The 15,129-nt window shown below is 46.2% G+C and overlaps 1 protein-coding gene across 1 annotated transcript in view; it reads left to right on the forward strand.

Moving 5' to 3' along the window:
* Nucleotides 1–12,099: 12,099 nt before the first annotated feature.
* USP46 (ubiquitin specific peptidase 46) overlaps nucleotides 12,100–15,129 on the forward strand; it is a 69,683-nt gene continuing 66,653 nt past the window's right edge. The window contains exon 1 of the mRNA XM_068542985.1: nucleotides 12,100–12,278. Within this exon, the coding sequence (XP_068399086.1) occupies nucleotides 12,243–12,278 (36 nt within the window). The 5' untranslated portion in view covers nucleotides 12,100–12,242. The remainder of the gene's footprint in view (nucleotides 12,279–15,129) is intronic.

Raw genomic sequence — 15,129 nt, forward strand, 5'->3', positions numbered from 1 at the left:
AATGAGCGCAGCCCCATTGTCTGTCAGTGAAGCTCTGTATTATGCCAATATCCAGCCCATGGAAAGAGCATGGCAAACGACAGCATTGGGCAATCCAGCAGGGCTCTGCAGGGGACCGGAATTACACACACAGACTGTTTTGAGATTCTTCAAGTTGCTGCCAAAGCCCTGGCATGGAGCTCCAGGCAGAAACCTGGCCTTGATACTATTTGATAAGGGCAGGAGTCATAAATTCAAATGCCTATGGGGGCCAGGAAGGCAGCATAAAGGAGTGAAGAGGCCTGGACAGGAGACTGGTGGATTAGGGAAATATGTCCCCACTGAAGGAAGCCACCCGTCAGCTTCTGGCTGTTACCAGGAACAAGGTCCCTGAATGGCTAGAGCTTTTGATATTTCAAGAAAGGCTGATAATCTGAATTTTTATGTGGATTCTCTAGATTTCAAATGTTGGCATTAATTCAAATAGATTTTAAACACTGCAATGGTTAAACTAAATATGTCTGTGCATCATTGTTTTGGGGCTTTTGATTTAAGGGAATACAGTACCTTAAATTAATACCGCAGTGAAATAGAGGAGAGCTTGTATTTCCCAGATGGTCCCATCCAGACCAAGATGGTAAAAGTTAGAGTCTATAGATGGTTTGCTGATGCTGTTAGCAGAAACTCAAACCATGAACGTTTTTTTTTAAAGAAGACAAGAATGTCTTCTTTCTTTCTTTTTTAAAATAAATTTATTTATTTTATTTATTTTAATTTTGGCTGTGTTGGGTCTTCGTTGCTGCGCATGGGCTTTCTCTAGTTGTGGTGAGCGGGGGCTACTCTTCGTTGTGGTGCGTGGGCTTCTTGTTGCGGTGGCTTTTCTTGTTGCGGAGCACGGGCTCTGGGCACGCGGGCTTCAGCAGTTGCAGCACGCGGGCTCAGTAGTTGTGGCTTGTGTGCTGTACAGCGCAGGCTCAGTAGTTGTGGCGCACGGGCTTAGTTGCTCCGCTGCATGTGGGATCTTCCCGGACTAGGGCTCCAACCCATGTCCCCTGCACTGGCAGGCGGATTCTTAACCACTGTGCCACCAGGGAAGCCCTCAAACCATGAACTTTATAGGGATAAATTAGCTATATTTTGGTGAGTAGCCAGAGGCTAGACATTTGTAATTGTGTGCCATTTGTCATCTAGAAGCTCTGGATGAATGTATATAGATCATTGCAGAACCATAATTCAAAGTCCATGGTCTATTGATTGTGGGTCAATGGTGACATCTTCCTACAAGAAAGCCATCACATTATAGAGCTAGCCCCCTGACCCCCTTGAGTCCTTAGAGGAAGACAGAGCAGAGTATTTACATGGATTGCTTTATAAAACTCTAAGCCTTGACTTGCTGGCAAGGAAAGTAGTGAGAATTTAGGCAGACTGCTTTGCCTTTCTGAAGAGTGATAGCCAGATAGCATGTTCTGTTGAGATTGGATTTCAGTGTTGAGTTGTCTTCTAATTAGTCAGAGAGAGAAAGCATGGCTATATAATTACAACATGTGGACAGAGTGTTCTTTCATGGTTAACTAAGTGCACTTACAAAATTAATCTGGACTCTGGGAAATTAAATTGAGTTTAAAGAGAAATTTTAGACTTAAGAAAGCACATTGGCGGCTTCCCTGGTGGCGCAGTGGTTGAGAGTCTGCCTGCCAGTGCAGGGGACACAGGTTCGAGCCCTGGTCTGGGAAGATCCCACATGCCGCGGAGCAACTAGGCCCGTGAGCCACAGCTACTGAGCCTGCGCGTCTGGAACTTGTGCTCCGCAACAAGAGAGGCCGAGACAGTGAGAGGCCCGCGCACCACGATGAAGAGTGGCCCTCGCTCGCCGCAACTAGAGGAAGCCCTCGCATAGAAAACGAAGACCCAACACAGCCAAAAATAAATAAATAAAAAGTTTTTTTTTTTTAAAAAAGAAAGCACATTGAATAAAATTTTGGGTATCCTATAAAAGACCAGGGGTGTATGGACTAGAATTCTAGTTCTATCTCTGTCTGCAACCGATATGGGTCTTAATCATTTAACCTCTCCTGGTTCCAAGTTGGTTGAATTAGATGAATCTAACTGTAATATTCAATTATTCTACAACTTCATTTTTTTTTAAAGCTGGCTGTTTTCTGTTACTGCTTATAGTCGTTGACTAGTCATTTTTCTATCTTGTTTCATTTCGAGGAGATATTAGATGAATCCTTCTGTTTGCTAGATGGTTTAGATGGACCTGTCACATACATATGTTATTATTTTTATACTAGTTGGGACATGGACTGCTCATTGAGATGAGCTTAAAAGGAAATAGGATGATGTGGACTCAGTACCAAAAATATTTTGATGAGCATTATTAAGTTGTATATGGTTCCCTCTGTTCTGCTATAAAAGGAAACACAATCGTTTATTAAAATACAGTATTTTAACACCACAATGAAATACACACACACACAAACACACACACTCACCAAAATGGCTAAAGTTAAAAAATCTGATAGGTCTCCGGCCTCGCTCCTGGGATACCCATCTCGGCTCGCGGGTCGCACTGCCGGGCGCGCGCGCGGGTCGGCGCGGCGGCCTTGGGGCCTGGGCCCGGCCACCGCCTCCTCCTCCGCAGCGGGCTCCGAGGGGCCGCGAGATGCAGCCGCGGGGCCCTCCCCCGGCGTAGTCCCCCACTAACGGGGACTTCACCTCTGTCTCCTCAGCAGACGCGGAAGACCAGCAGCATTGGCATTACTGGGCTCTAGTAATGCAGAATCTGCCTTAATCATAATTTACATTTTGACAAGATCATCCTTCAGTGATTCATATGCACATTAAAGCTTGAGAGGCGCTGATTGAGAATATTATGAAAGATCAACAAAAAGAGGAAAATTTTTTATAGTTAAAAGATCAGGGGCAGTTTAATATTGGTAATATTTTGCCACACTTTGAAAGATAGGTAATGTTTTGTATATGTAGGACGGAGGGAGTATGTCCATATGCAAGGGGCTGCATATGAGGAAGTCCCTAACACCAAGAAATGGCTTAATAAGAATGGGATTTTAAAAAATTCATCATACATAATAAATGCTATGAAAAGGAGGTTCTGGGACTTCCCTGGTGGCGCGGTGGTTAAGAATCCGCCTGCCAATGCAGGAGACACGGGTTCGAGTCCTGGTCTGGGAAGATCCCACATGCCGCGGAGCAACTAAGCCCATGCGCCACAACTACTGAGCCAGTGCTCTAGAGCCCGCGAGCCACAACTGCTGAGCCCATGTGCCACAACTACTGAAGCTTGCGCACCTAGAGCCTGTGCTCTGCAACAAAGAGAAGCCACCACAATGAGAAGCCCGCGCACCGCAACGAAGACCCAATGCAGCCAAAAGTAAATAAATAAAATAATTAATTAAAAAAAAAAGAGGTTCAAAGGTGGAAGTGGTTAACTGCAGGAAGGGATCAAGGAAGGCTTCTGAGACAGATGAGGTACATTTTGAAGGAAAAGGAGGAGTTCTTCAGGTTGAAAAGAGGGAAGAGCATTCACTTAAAAATTATGCAAATGCAATAATTGGTCGAGGCAGTCCCTGTATTTTATACTTCTCAATCTTCACAGACCTAAAACAATGCTGATTTAGACCATGAAAAAAAAAAAGTCTGATAATACTAAGTATAGGTAGGATGTGAAGCAACAGGAACTCTGACACTCTGCTAGTGCAAGTATTAGTATGACCACTTTAAAAACCGGTTTGGCATTATCACCCCATTTGAACACATGCCTACCCTATGGCCCAGCAACGTACACTTAATGGTATATCCAACAGAAATGTGTGCCCATGTTCACCAAAGGACACATATAAGAACGTTCATAGAAGCATTTTTGGTAATAGCCCCAAGCTGGAAACAAACCAAATATCTGATGGTGTTGAATTTACATATAAATTGTGACATCTTCGTACAACACAATACTATACAGCAACAAAAACTAACAAACTACAGCTTTTCTGAGCAACATGCCTGAATCTCATAATACTGAGCGGAAGAAGCCAGGCAAAAAAGAGTTAAACACTGCGTGATTTTATTTATAGAAACACAAACAGAAAACTCAGGCAAAACTAAGCTATGGATTTAGAAGTCAGTGTAGGGTTACCTTTGGGGGAGAGAGGATAGTGATTGAGAGGAGTATGGGCGAGGACTTCAGGATGCTGGTTATGTTCTATTTCTTTACCTGGGTGGTGGTGCACAGGTGTGCCTCTTTTGTGACAATTCACTTAAGAATTATGCATGTATTTATGTTTTAATTAAAAATTAAATTTTCTGAATGTATGTTTTAATTTAAAATATTAAAAACATAGGAAAGTTTCATGCTTTGTGCTTAGACAAGATATCAACAGCTCTTTTAAAAAGTTGTAATAACCTATAGGAATCAATAATAGCTGTTGCTGAAACATTATAATAGTGACTTCAACTAAATGGCTCATAATTACCCCCCCCCAAAAGAAGCTAAGCTATCTTGAATTGTCCTTTTTATTCAAAAATAAAGTCTAAACAGCAATGAGTATAGTGTGCTTCAAATGGAAACATCGACAGGATCATTGTTTCAAAGGTTCCAGTCGAACCAGAATTCCATCAAAAACAGCATAAATCACTTGTAATCATTTGAATCAATTAGTACTCTTGAAACTTTTGAATCTATTTACCTAGTTCATGCAGAGCTTGAAAGGCTTGAGTATGTATAGCATTCAGAGCTGTCAGCTCCTCAGAGCCTATCTCTTTTTGGTCACTGGTGACAGCGAGTGATGACTGGCATGTGTATAGTGCTTTTCAAGGTACATAGCACCACAGCCACCAGTAGGAGGATCTGCTCATGTGGCCTTATCAGTGTCACCCTTAATTTGGCTGTCTGACCCTATTTTCTGAGAAGAAATGCAAGAGTAGAACCCTAAACCTTCACTGGGGACAAAGTTGTACAGTGAGAGAGTTCAGGACAGTCTTATCTTGTTTTCAATGAACCACATGGTTGCCAGCTTTCTAGAAGGGCATGATCACAAAAGGAGAATTACAGGTGCTGCTGCCTGAGGGAAGTCTCGTTCCAGGTGCCACTTGTGAATCCCTGCCCTTCCACCAGGTGGCAGTGGTGGTCGGGAGGCTGTTAAAACTATGGAAGTGATCACATATGGGCTGGGAGCACACTAGGGTATAATCTGGTGAGAAGGCATACATCTTTCCTTTATTGTAAATAGTGTTTATGGACATGGACAGAATGTAAATGCCCCCAAAGAAAGCCTGTTCTAAATCTGATTAGGCTATTAGAACAACTATTCTCTTACCCTAGAGAGTCTTCTTCTAATCTTATCCTTTCAATCGCCCATTCAACAAATATTTTATTGAGTGCCTTCTATGTGCCTTACTATTCTAAGGGGTATGGCAGTAAACAAAGCAGTCAAAACCTCTAGGGGGCGATGGAGCGTCCATTCCTGTCTACTAAGAAGATGGAGGCCATCTCATGTTAATTTCCTCAATCTAATGGATGTACTTCCTCCTTTCCAAAGCTCTTGGGCCCTTGACATGACCCCTACCCTTCCCATAAGGGCACTCCATCAAGCCTTACTTGTAGATTCACTAGCTCCTCACATTTTGATGACGAATGTACTAATAATTATGGTAAAAGGGATAAATAAGATGACCAAACCCTTCCATTGATTCCCTTGCCTCCCTTAAGGTGCTGAGATCTCTCCTTATTTTATGACCAAATCTCTCTAGAAGTCTTATTTCTAAATGAGGGAAGCTCATTTGCTTCAACTTCCTCACCACACACTTACCTTCTAAACCCTGCCCTCCTCATACCCATGAGGGCTGTAAATTCTATATAATTCAGATCAGAACTTGGAGGAAAGAGAAAACCACCAGGAAAGCAGGGTGGTGAGTAAAATGGCTCTGATTAAGTGAGCCAAGTGTTGTAGGTAAAGAATTAATTACCTGTCAATTATCTGAGAGCCTCCTGTGTGCACCTAGCATTGTGCCAGGCATTTCAGGTTTCTAAAGAAACGTCAAGGGACTTCCCTGGCAGTCCAGTGAGTGAGACTTTGCCTTCCAATGCGGGGGCGCTGGGAGGGTGTGTGGGTTTGATCCCTGACCAAGGAGCCGGGATCCCACATGCCTTGCAGCCAGGAAGCCAAGGCATGGAACAGGAGCAATGTTGTAACGAATTCAGTAAGGACTTTAAAAATGGTCCACATCAAAAAAAAAAAAAAAAAAAAAAAATCTTAAAGGAACGTCAAAAGTGACCTCTGATAAAAACCTATCAAGAAAGGTGAAACTGGGAAGTCTTCCTCTGGAAGTGAGCTTTGAACGGAGTTTTGAGGAGTGAGTGGACTTGAAATAGAAGGAAGAATAATCATCGGAGGGTGAGGCTGCAGGCCTGGAAGCATGGAGAGTGATGTAAATATTTGATTTAAAGGAGGTGCTTGCAAACCAGGCAGAGACCCATTCCATGAAAGTAATTTTGAGCTCTTCAATTGTCTAGTTCCCTATCTCTTCTTCCCTTGAAAGCCGAACACCTTTAGTCTGTTTTCTCACCTCCCTCTTATTTATTAATCCATTCCAATATGGATTATCTAATATCCAATATCCTAACTGTTCCATGCAAACTGCCTTTGATAGAATTCAAAGAACTTTTGAGTAATAGGTTCTGGTGAAATAATGCTTAAATGAATCTGGGCAAGTTACTTAAACTCTCTGAGCTTCAGTTTTCTCTCCTCTAAAATGAGGATTATATATATGCCTTCCTCATAGGGCTGTCAGAAGGATTAAATGCATGTTAAAGTTCTGTTCAAGAATTGAACATTGTTACTATTATTAATCATCTTCTTTGATCTCTTAGCTGTATTTGATACTTTTGACTACCCCCTCCCATCTTAAAATACTCTGGAGTTTGCGATGTTGCATGTTTGTTTGCTTTTCTTCTACCATGTTAGCAGCACTGTGTTAGTTTTCTTTGGCTCCTCTTCCTCCGTCTGATCTTGCATAGTGGAGCCCTTTCTGACTATCCCTTAATCTATTCTCAGTCAAAACTCCTTGGCAGGGCTTCCCTGGTGGCGCAGTGGTTGAGAATCTGCCTGCCAATGCAAGGGACACGGGTTTGAGCCCTGATCTGGGAAGATCCCACCTGCCGTGTAGCAACTAAGCCTGCATGCCACAACTACTGAGCCTGTGCTCTAGAGCCCGCGCGCAGCGACAAAGACCCAATGCAGCCAAAAATAAATAAATAAAATGAATAAATTCATAAAAAAAGAAAACCTCCTTGGCAAAACTCTTCCTAGGCAATTTCATCCATAACCACATGTCCTCTGTTATCTTCTATATATTAATTACCTTTAGGTTTATCTCCAGTCCAGACATCTCTTCTGAGCCCCAGTGGTACCTGATATAACTTTTCAGGTGTTTCATGGTTATCTCCAACTCAACACCTCTGAAACCAAGTTCACTTCTTCTCAACCACCTACACCTGCACCTTCTCCTCCAGCATTCTCTATTATAAAAAATGACATTCCTTTTCATTCTAGTCAGAAACTTGGGTCTCATCTTTGACTTATCCTTGTCCCTCATCCCAGTAAATCACCAAATTCAGCTAACTACCTCCAAAAAAATGTCTTCGATCTATCTGCTTCTCCCCTTTCCATTGCTATTCCTTACCTAAACCCAGGCTCCCAGCAGCTCTGGGACTCCCTCTCCACAGGTTTCTAACTGGCCTCCCCTAGACCCCTTTTGCTCTCCTTCAACCCTCTTTCCCCACACAGTAGCCAGCTACAGTCATCTCTTCTTTCAGTTAATCAAAATGTATTAACAAATAGAAATCTAATCATGTTCCAACCTAGCTTAAGAGTCCTTCAATGGCGTTTCAATCGGCACTTCAAAATAAGCCAATTGTTTCAAAGACTTAGGGAATCTTAACCACGCATAAGTACACGCATGGTTTTAGATGCAGTTTCCCCGTTGTAGGAACTCACTCCAAAGTTAGCTTATCCTTATTTTATACTAAGTGCATGCAAAAAGTAGTGAAGACGTTCATAAACAACAATTTCACATTAGAAGTTGAGCAGTACGAGTGCTGTGACTGCCTTCTCTTATCCTCGGACCACCGGCGCCTCACACAGCATCTGGCCCAAAGCATGTCTTCAGGATTTGTTTGATACATGATGAAAAAGGGAAAAGGCTGTCATAAAGTTCCTCACAGAATTGAAATATAATCCTCAGAAACCAGTTTGGTTTTAAAGTACAGTCAGGAAAATGTTTTCCCCTGAGACAGCCAAATGTTTACTAGCACTTGCATCTCACATGAGCTGCAATAACCTATTTGGCAATGAGGAAAAAAAGGAAAGGAACGAATGTGCCAGGCACAGTGCCTGAGACTGGATGAGATTTTTTTAAATGCACAAGACAAGGTTCCTTCCCTCCAGTAGCTTCCAGGCCACTTGGAGAGAGGCAACTGTCCAAATATTTAATATCTGATTTCTTGGCTGCTCTTATGGACAAGGCACTGTGTCCTTCTTAGGTGTAAAATGGTGAGCAAAAACAGACCTCTCTCTCACTTCACATCTGAGGGTTGGGAAACACACATTAATCAATCAATCACATGCACAATAATAATAGCAGTGTCACTTATGTAGTGGTTAGTGCATGCCAGGCATATTTTTTGTACTCTACATAAACTAACACAATAACACTCTATGAAGGGGCCTCTTCTTTTTATGGATACAGAAATCTCCGCATAGAGAAGTTGACACTTGCCCAAGATCATACACCTAGTCCAGAGAGTCTGGATCCAGGATTCATTTTTTAACCACCCATTCTACTGCCTCCATGCTGTGTGCTAGATGGCATAAGCATATTCACAAATATAAGGTCCATGAAGGGAAGACTGATGGCGCTGTAAGAACATATGACAAAGGCATCCCATCTTGTCTCAAGTTATCTGAAGGCTGAGTGGTGTTAACTACGCAAAGAGGGGAAGCAGGAGGGGGCACTGACACAAAACTGGTAACGACAGAAGGGTAAGCATGGAAACACCTGGATATAGTTCATTGGTGGTGGTGGGAAGCAATCTTGGACGGCATCACGGAGGAGGCAGATCTAGAGGAGGAAGACCTGGAAAAATCCATGGAGTGGGTAGAGAAGAGAGGAAGAGGAAACACCATGAATTCAGAATGAACCTAATGAATTTTGGACATAGGGAGACAATGGTGTATTAGAATTGTTTCAGTTGTGAGCAGCAGACACTCAATTTGAACTACCAAAGAAAACAAGGACTTTACCACCTTGAGGTGCTGAAGAGTCCAGGATACAGATCTGGCAGCCACAGGATAAATGATGTCGTTAGGATCTCTTTTACATTTCTCAGCTTTATTTTTCTTCATTCTCAGGAAGTGGAAAGCTGGCAGCTCTAGATTTTATCATATCAGCTCAGCAAACTCGGGAAGGGGAGCACTTCTTTCCCCAAAGACCCAGGGCCAACTCTCATTGGCTCAGTTTATATTACATCCTCCTAGCTGAACCAATCATTGTGGCTGGGCCATGAGGTGCTCTCATTGGCCAGGCCTGGATCATGTGCCTTCATCTGTTTAGTGCTAGCCTATGTTCCGTCTCTCCATTTGCCCACTTTTCCCAGTTTTAACGCTATACCTTTATACCAGCTGGCCCCTATATGTGGAACACTTTTCCTCAAAGTTCTCTCATTAGCTTGTCAACATTTTCATCATTTTACCTCTTACCACCTCCAAGTAATGTTTCCTCCCTGAACAAGGCTGAGGTTACAATTATTCTTCTTCAACTGATGCCTTTTCCAATTTAGATCTGTGAAAACCAACCTTGTAGTAGTGTAAAAATGTATTTAATTATTCATGAGTCTGACAAGATGTGCTGTGTTCAATTGATTTGCTGTGTTTGTAATTCACTGCCTGAGTTTCAATCTGGATGTCTGTCTATATTGAACACTTCAGTTTTAGGCTTTAGGCTGTTAAAAGGCATGCAAAGGATGCCTTGCTAACATAGCACTCAGTAATCGAGTGATGTCCAATTTTCATTATGTCAATGGCATTTTCAATCCTGTGGACTTTGCCATCCATTATGCCAATGTTGGCAGAAATACTGAACTCTATTATGGTATAAAATTTCCATATCATTTAAGGTTTTGGATGAATGCCTTCGTAGTGGAATGTCTGTGAAATTGAGTCCCAAGGCCTGCGTTTTAGCCTTGAGGTTGCTCCTGAACTTGTTTTATGACTTTCCTCAAGTATTTAAACCTTTCCAGGTATCAGTTACCCAACTGGCCATAGGTTGGGTGTTTTGCTGCCTTCTCCTCTCTTTAAGGTGCTCAGCCAGATTAGCACACCAACTTCAGTTGTAACATTTGGGGAACATGATTGAGGTAGGATACTTGATACCCTAAGCCTTATTTTACTGATCTACAAAAGGCGATTATAATAGCATCTATTACCTGATGATTATGTTGGTGCCTATAGGTTATGAATGTAAAGGGCATCATGACTGACAATGATAAAAAATCAAAGCGAGCTATCATCATCCTCAGGATCTGTTTGGAAATAAGATGTAGGCAGAATGACTTAACATAAGTAGGAATTTATTCCTTAAATCCATTAAATATACAGAGCCAAGATGACCCCAAGGAAACTTTAGTCGCTGTTGTCTTATTTCCATCCCAGGTCCTAGGGATGTTAGCAATCGATGGTTCTCAAATCTTACAATGCCTAACACTAAATAGATAATGGAGGACAGGAAGCGTGCTATTTTCCCAGTATGTTCCTCTTGGTTAGATATAAGCTATCTTCAATTATATTAACTTCTCCTCTAATTCGATTTGTCATTAAATATACTGGTTTAAGAATTATCACGCGTTGCGCTTGTACAACTTCTCTGTTGAAAGCACTGAATTGCAACCTTGTATGAGAATTGTTTCACACCTTCGGAAATGGGCTCCTCCACTTCACAGGAACGTATCTTTTAAATGGTGTGGATTCGCGCTTTGAGTCAAAACCCACGACCTTTTATGCAGGAAATGTGTATAAGCCGATACAATGACCCTTCTCGAAACCTAAAGAGGTTGGGTGCCCCCAAGAGAGGTAGCTATTTCTAGAAGACGCAGAAAAGTTTGGTTTTCGTTCTTTCTAGATTCAAATCGCTCCTTGGACCGTCCCTAGTCCTTGTCCAGAACCGAGACTTTCCCTTTGTACCTGCTAATGTCACAAACTGCCCGAGCGCGCCGTGGCTGGCCTCCCCTCAGAGCCAGATTCCTGTCCCCTCCCGGCGCCCTCGATCAGGCAGCCGGCCCGCGGCTGGCTAGGGCTCTGGACATTCCCGTGTCCTGACCCCATTTACTTCTTGGGTCCCTGCGGGTGCCATTTGGCTGGAGCCCCGGGGAGAAACGAAAAGTTGGATGGAGTCACCCCTACCCCTTGCCTCCTCCACTCGCCCAAACATAAAAACCCGGGGCTGCTGGGGGCCGCGCGGCAGGAAAGAAGAACAAATGAAGACCGAAAGCGGCCCCCTGTCCCCGGCGACGTGCCTCGCTTCCCCGGCCCGAGGGCAGCCCCTTCCGCCGGCCGACACCCCACGCGGGCGCGGTCCCTGCTTCCCGGGCGGTGCCGCGGGCCGGAGGAGGCCGCCGACGCGTCGGGGTCCGCGCGGGGGACCTGCGGCAGCCGCGCGAGCGAGGGCCTGGCCGCGCATTCCAACCCGTTCAGAGTGAAGCAGGACATCAGAAGAGAAAAAGAAAAAGGCCGAGCCGGGGTGGCTGGGGGCGCGGGCGGGCGGAGGAGGGAGGAGGAGCCGCGTGGACCCGGGCCGGGGCTGGGGCCGGGGCCGGGGCCGGGTCGGGGCCGGGGCCGGGGCCGGGTCGGGGCCGGGCGCGCGACGGGAGCGCTCGGGGCGCGGGCTGCACGCGGCGCTCGGGCCGCCCCTCCTCCCGGCGCCGCCGGCCGCGGCCCAGGCTCCCTCGCTCCGCCACTCCCCGCCCCTCCGCTCTCCCTCCCGCCTCCCGCCTTCCCCGCCCTCCCCTCCTCCTCTCCTCCCTCCCGGCCTCCCTCTCCCAGCCAAACTGAAAGCCGGACCCCAGGCCGCCTCCCCGCCGCCGCCGCCGCCGCCGCCGCCGCCGCGCCCGGCCTCCCCGCGAGCGCTCCACCATGGCCGGTCCTGTTTTCACCTTATAAAGATGGCGGTGCGGGATCGCTGTAACCTTTAGACTAATGACTGTCCGAAACATCGCCTCCATCTGTAATATGGTGAGTGGCCGCCGCCGCCGCCGCCGCCTCGGGGGTCGCGCCCCAGGCGCGGCGAGGCGAAGAAAGGGAAACCCGAGCCGCACGCCCGCCCGGCGGCCGGTGGGGGTGAGGGCGGCGGGGGCGGCGCGGCGCCGCCAGAAGTTCCCGGCCACCGGGCTGGGCGGGCCGGTCGCGGCCCCGAGCCCCCCGCCCCCTTCTCGGCCCCGGGACCGGGGACCCCGCTTGCCGGTCCCCGGGCCGAGCCGCTGCGCCTCCGCCCTCGGGTTGCGGTGGAAGCGTCTTGCGGGGGAGGCAGAACCCGGACGTCCCGGGGGACCGGGTTGGAGGAGAAGCTGGTGGGAGGGGGGGCACCCATCCTGTCCTTGCCACAGATAAAGCCCTGCCAGACTCCCTGACCGCCCTCATCTCATTTTTGAGTTAACTCCTTAAACTGTATTTAAGATTCACTTTGCAGAGGCAATAGGTGTATCTGGTGAGATCTGAAATGTGATAGAGCTGTAAAAAAGTGCAAAATTGTGGTTAGGGAAGTGAACTTCTACCTGGTTTAGGAAAGCACGGCATTTGCTTTGGATGCCTCAGTTTTCCCATCTGTGAAAGGGGGACAAGGTTATAAGGTAGTAACAATTAGAGGCCCTAAGGGTGGGGCCGGCTGGGGGCGTGGAGGAGGTCTCCAGGATTATCCTGCCTGATCCACTGTAGACCCAAGCGCGGACTGGTGGGCGTGGACACAGCAAGGGGACCTTGCTGGGCTCCGATTTGGACTGGGTCCATGACGTGGTGATCACTTTAACTTGGGTTTCTCCCATTGCTTTCCCTTCGTTTTCATTTTCTGCAGGAACAGCCTCCAGCCCTTGAGTCCCCAGGGTGCATCCTGCTGGTACCTCTACTTGTCAGAGCCTTGGAGAGCACAGCTCGCCCCCTGGAGTAAGGCATTGCCTTCCTGTGCAGGATGAGAGAGTGTGTGCTTTGCCTTGGCTCTCCAGGGTTCCCCCGCCCCCCATCAAGTCTCCCCTCCCCCCGGCTGAATGGAACACATGCTCTTTTAATGACAGTTTGGGGGAACCTCCCTTGAAGCTAATAATACAGGCCACTAAAGGGAATCTGAGGAGGCTTGATTGAGAAAGAAGCCTGGGAGTAAGGTGATCTGGCTGCCCTTCCCCCATCACCAAGCTTTATAAATCTTCTGTCCCACATTCTGTTGCAAGATTAACACATGGGAAAGGAGCATTAAGGAGCCATGTGTTAGCTCAGGGGTGGAATCAAAACCCACTGGTGCTGGCTTCAGTTTTCAGCACCGTTGGACACGGCTACCGCTGTGGTCGGCAGAGCAGATGCTGGGCCTTCCCAGAGTGATAGCTGCAAAGGTATTGGTGCAGGACCAGATGTGGTGAGTGGCTCCTGGCACGTTTCCATTTCCTCTCTTCCTTCCTTCTCCACACAGAGACAGGTCTCCTGCTCCTTCCTGTCGAGTGGCATTAACGTTGCTTGGTGTAGTGAAAAGATGATGCCTTTCTTCTCCGTCTCTCTGTCTGCTAAGACCAGCTCCTGAGGGGAACTCTGAAACCAGAGCATCTCCAATACTCTCTTTTGTGCCTGCTGGGGTGGCCTCGGGCTTACAGGGCAGTGAAGCTCTTGGTGGTGTTCCTGTCCTGCTTGTGTGTGGCGACACCTCTCTGTATTGAAGCAGGCTGGAAACTTGAGAGCTAGCATGTCCCAAGATGAAGTCAGTCCCCTGCTTTTTTTTTTTTTTTTTTTTTTTTTTTTTTGGCCCTCAGTGCAGTTGGGGCTTCTTGGCACACCTGAGTAGAATGTCACAACCTGTATCCAGTAAAACTTGGCCAGGGAGGCAAGCTGCAGGGAGGACGTGAGAGGAGCGGGCTAGCACTGTGTCTGGAAAGTTGGCGCCTCTTATGGAGTCCCTAAAAAGGCACCAAATTTAGGGTCATCACCCAGGTGAGGTGAGGAACCAATAATTCATAACTAGGGAGTCTTACGTTTCTGTATGGACACTGTGCCTGGAGTAAGTGATATGAAGAGCTTGGGCTCTAAAGTCAGACTTCCTGGGTTCAGTGACCTGCTTCTAACATATACTAGCTTTTTGTCCTTGAACAAGTTGCTCTCCCTGCTACTTTCCTTATCTATAAGAAGGGGATGATAATGGTTCCTACCTCATGGGACTCTTGTATTAAATGAGTTACTGAGCCTAGTATGTAGCAAGTACTCATTGAGTGTCAGTTGTTATCAACATCATCTTTCTCATTATTATGTCATCTTCAATGGTTTAAAGGACAATGGGTTTGATGTCTTCTTGTACCTGATGGAAGCAGCCACTAAGATAACCCACATGTTCATTTATGCAAACCAAGCTGACTGCAGTATAGGCAGGCTGGGATGGGAATCCTTAACTCCGCCCCTTATAAAAGGCTGCTCAGGTCATCCTGGCCCCTCCCAGTCTTGCTTCCCACAGAGGAGGCTCTGTGATGAGGAGACTGCTGTCTTTTCACTTGATCAAACATACATTTTCATTGGACCTCTCTTTAGATTCTTCACTTGATGATGAATTGTTTCCAGGTAGGTTTTCTATGGGTCTCTCCTCACTGTTTCTTTCATTTCTCTCTGGGGCTCTTACTGATCCTTCCCACTCCCAACTCCATTTGGTCCCAGCTGGTCTGAGTCATAGTAAGAATGAGTGGCAGTTTTTTTTTTTTTTTTTTTAAACAGGTCATTTGGCATATTTTAAACAGGCTGATGTGTGTCCAGAAAGAGTGTTAAAAGATATCATCCTTCTTGGTAAGACTTGTACAAACCAAGACCTAGCATTGAGAAGTGGATTTGTTTCATCCAGCCGACA

Source organism: Eschrichtius robustus, chromosome 4 (genome assembly GCF_028021215.1).
Source record: "Eschrichtius robustus isolate mEscRob2 chromosome 4, mEscRob2.pri, whole genome shotgun sequence".
Classification (NCBI taxonomy): Eukaryota; Metazoa; Chordata; class Mammalia; order Artiodactyla; family Eschrichtiidae; genus Eschrichtius; species Eschrichtius robustus.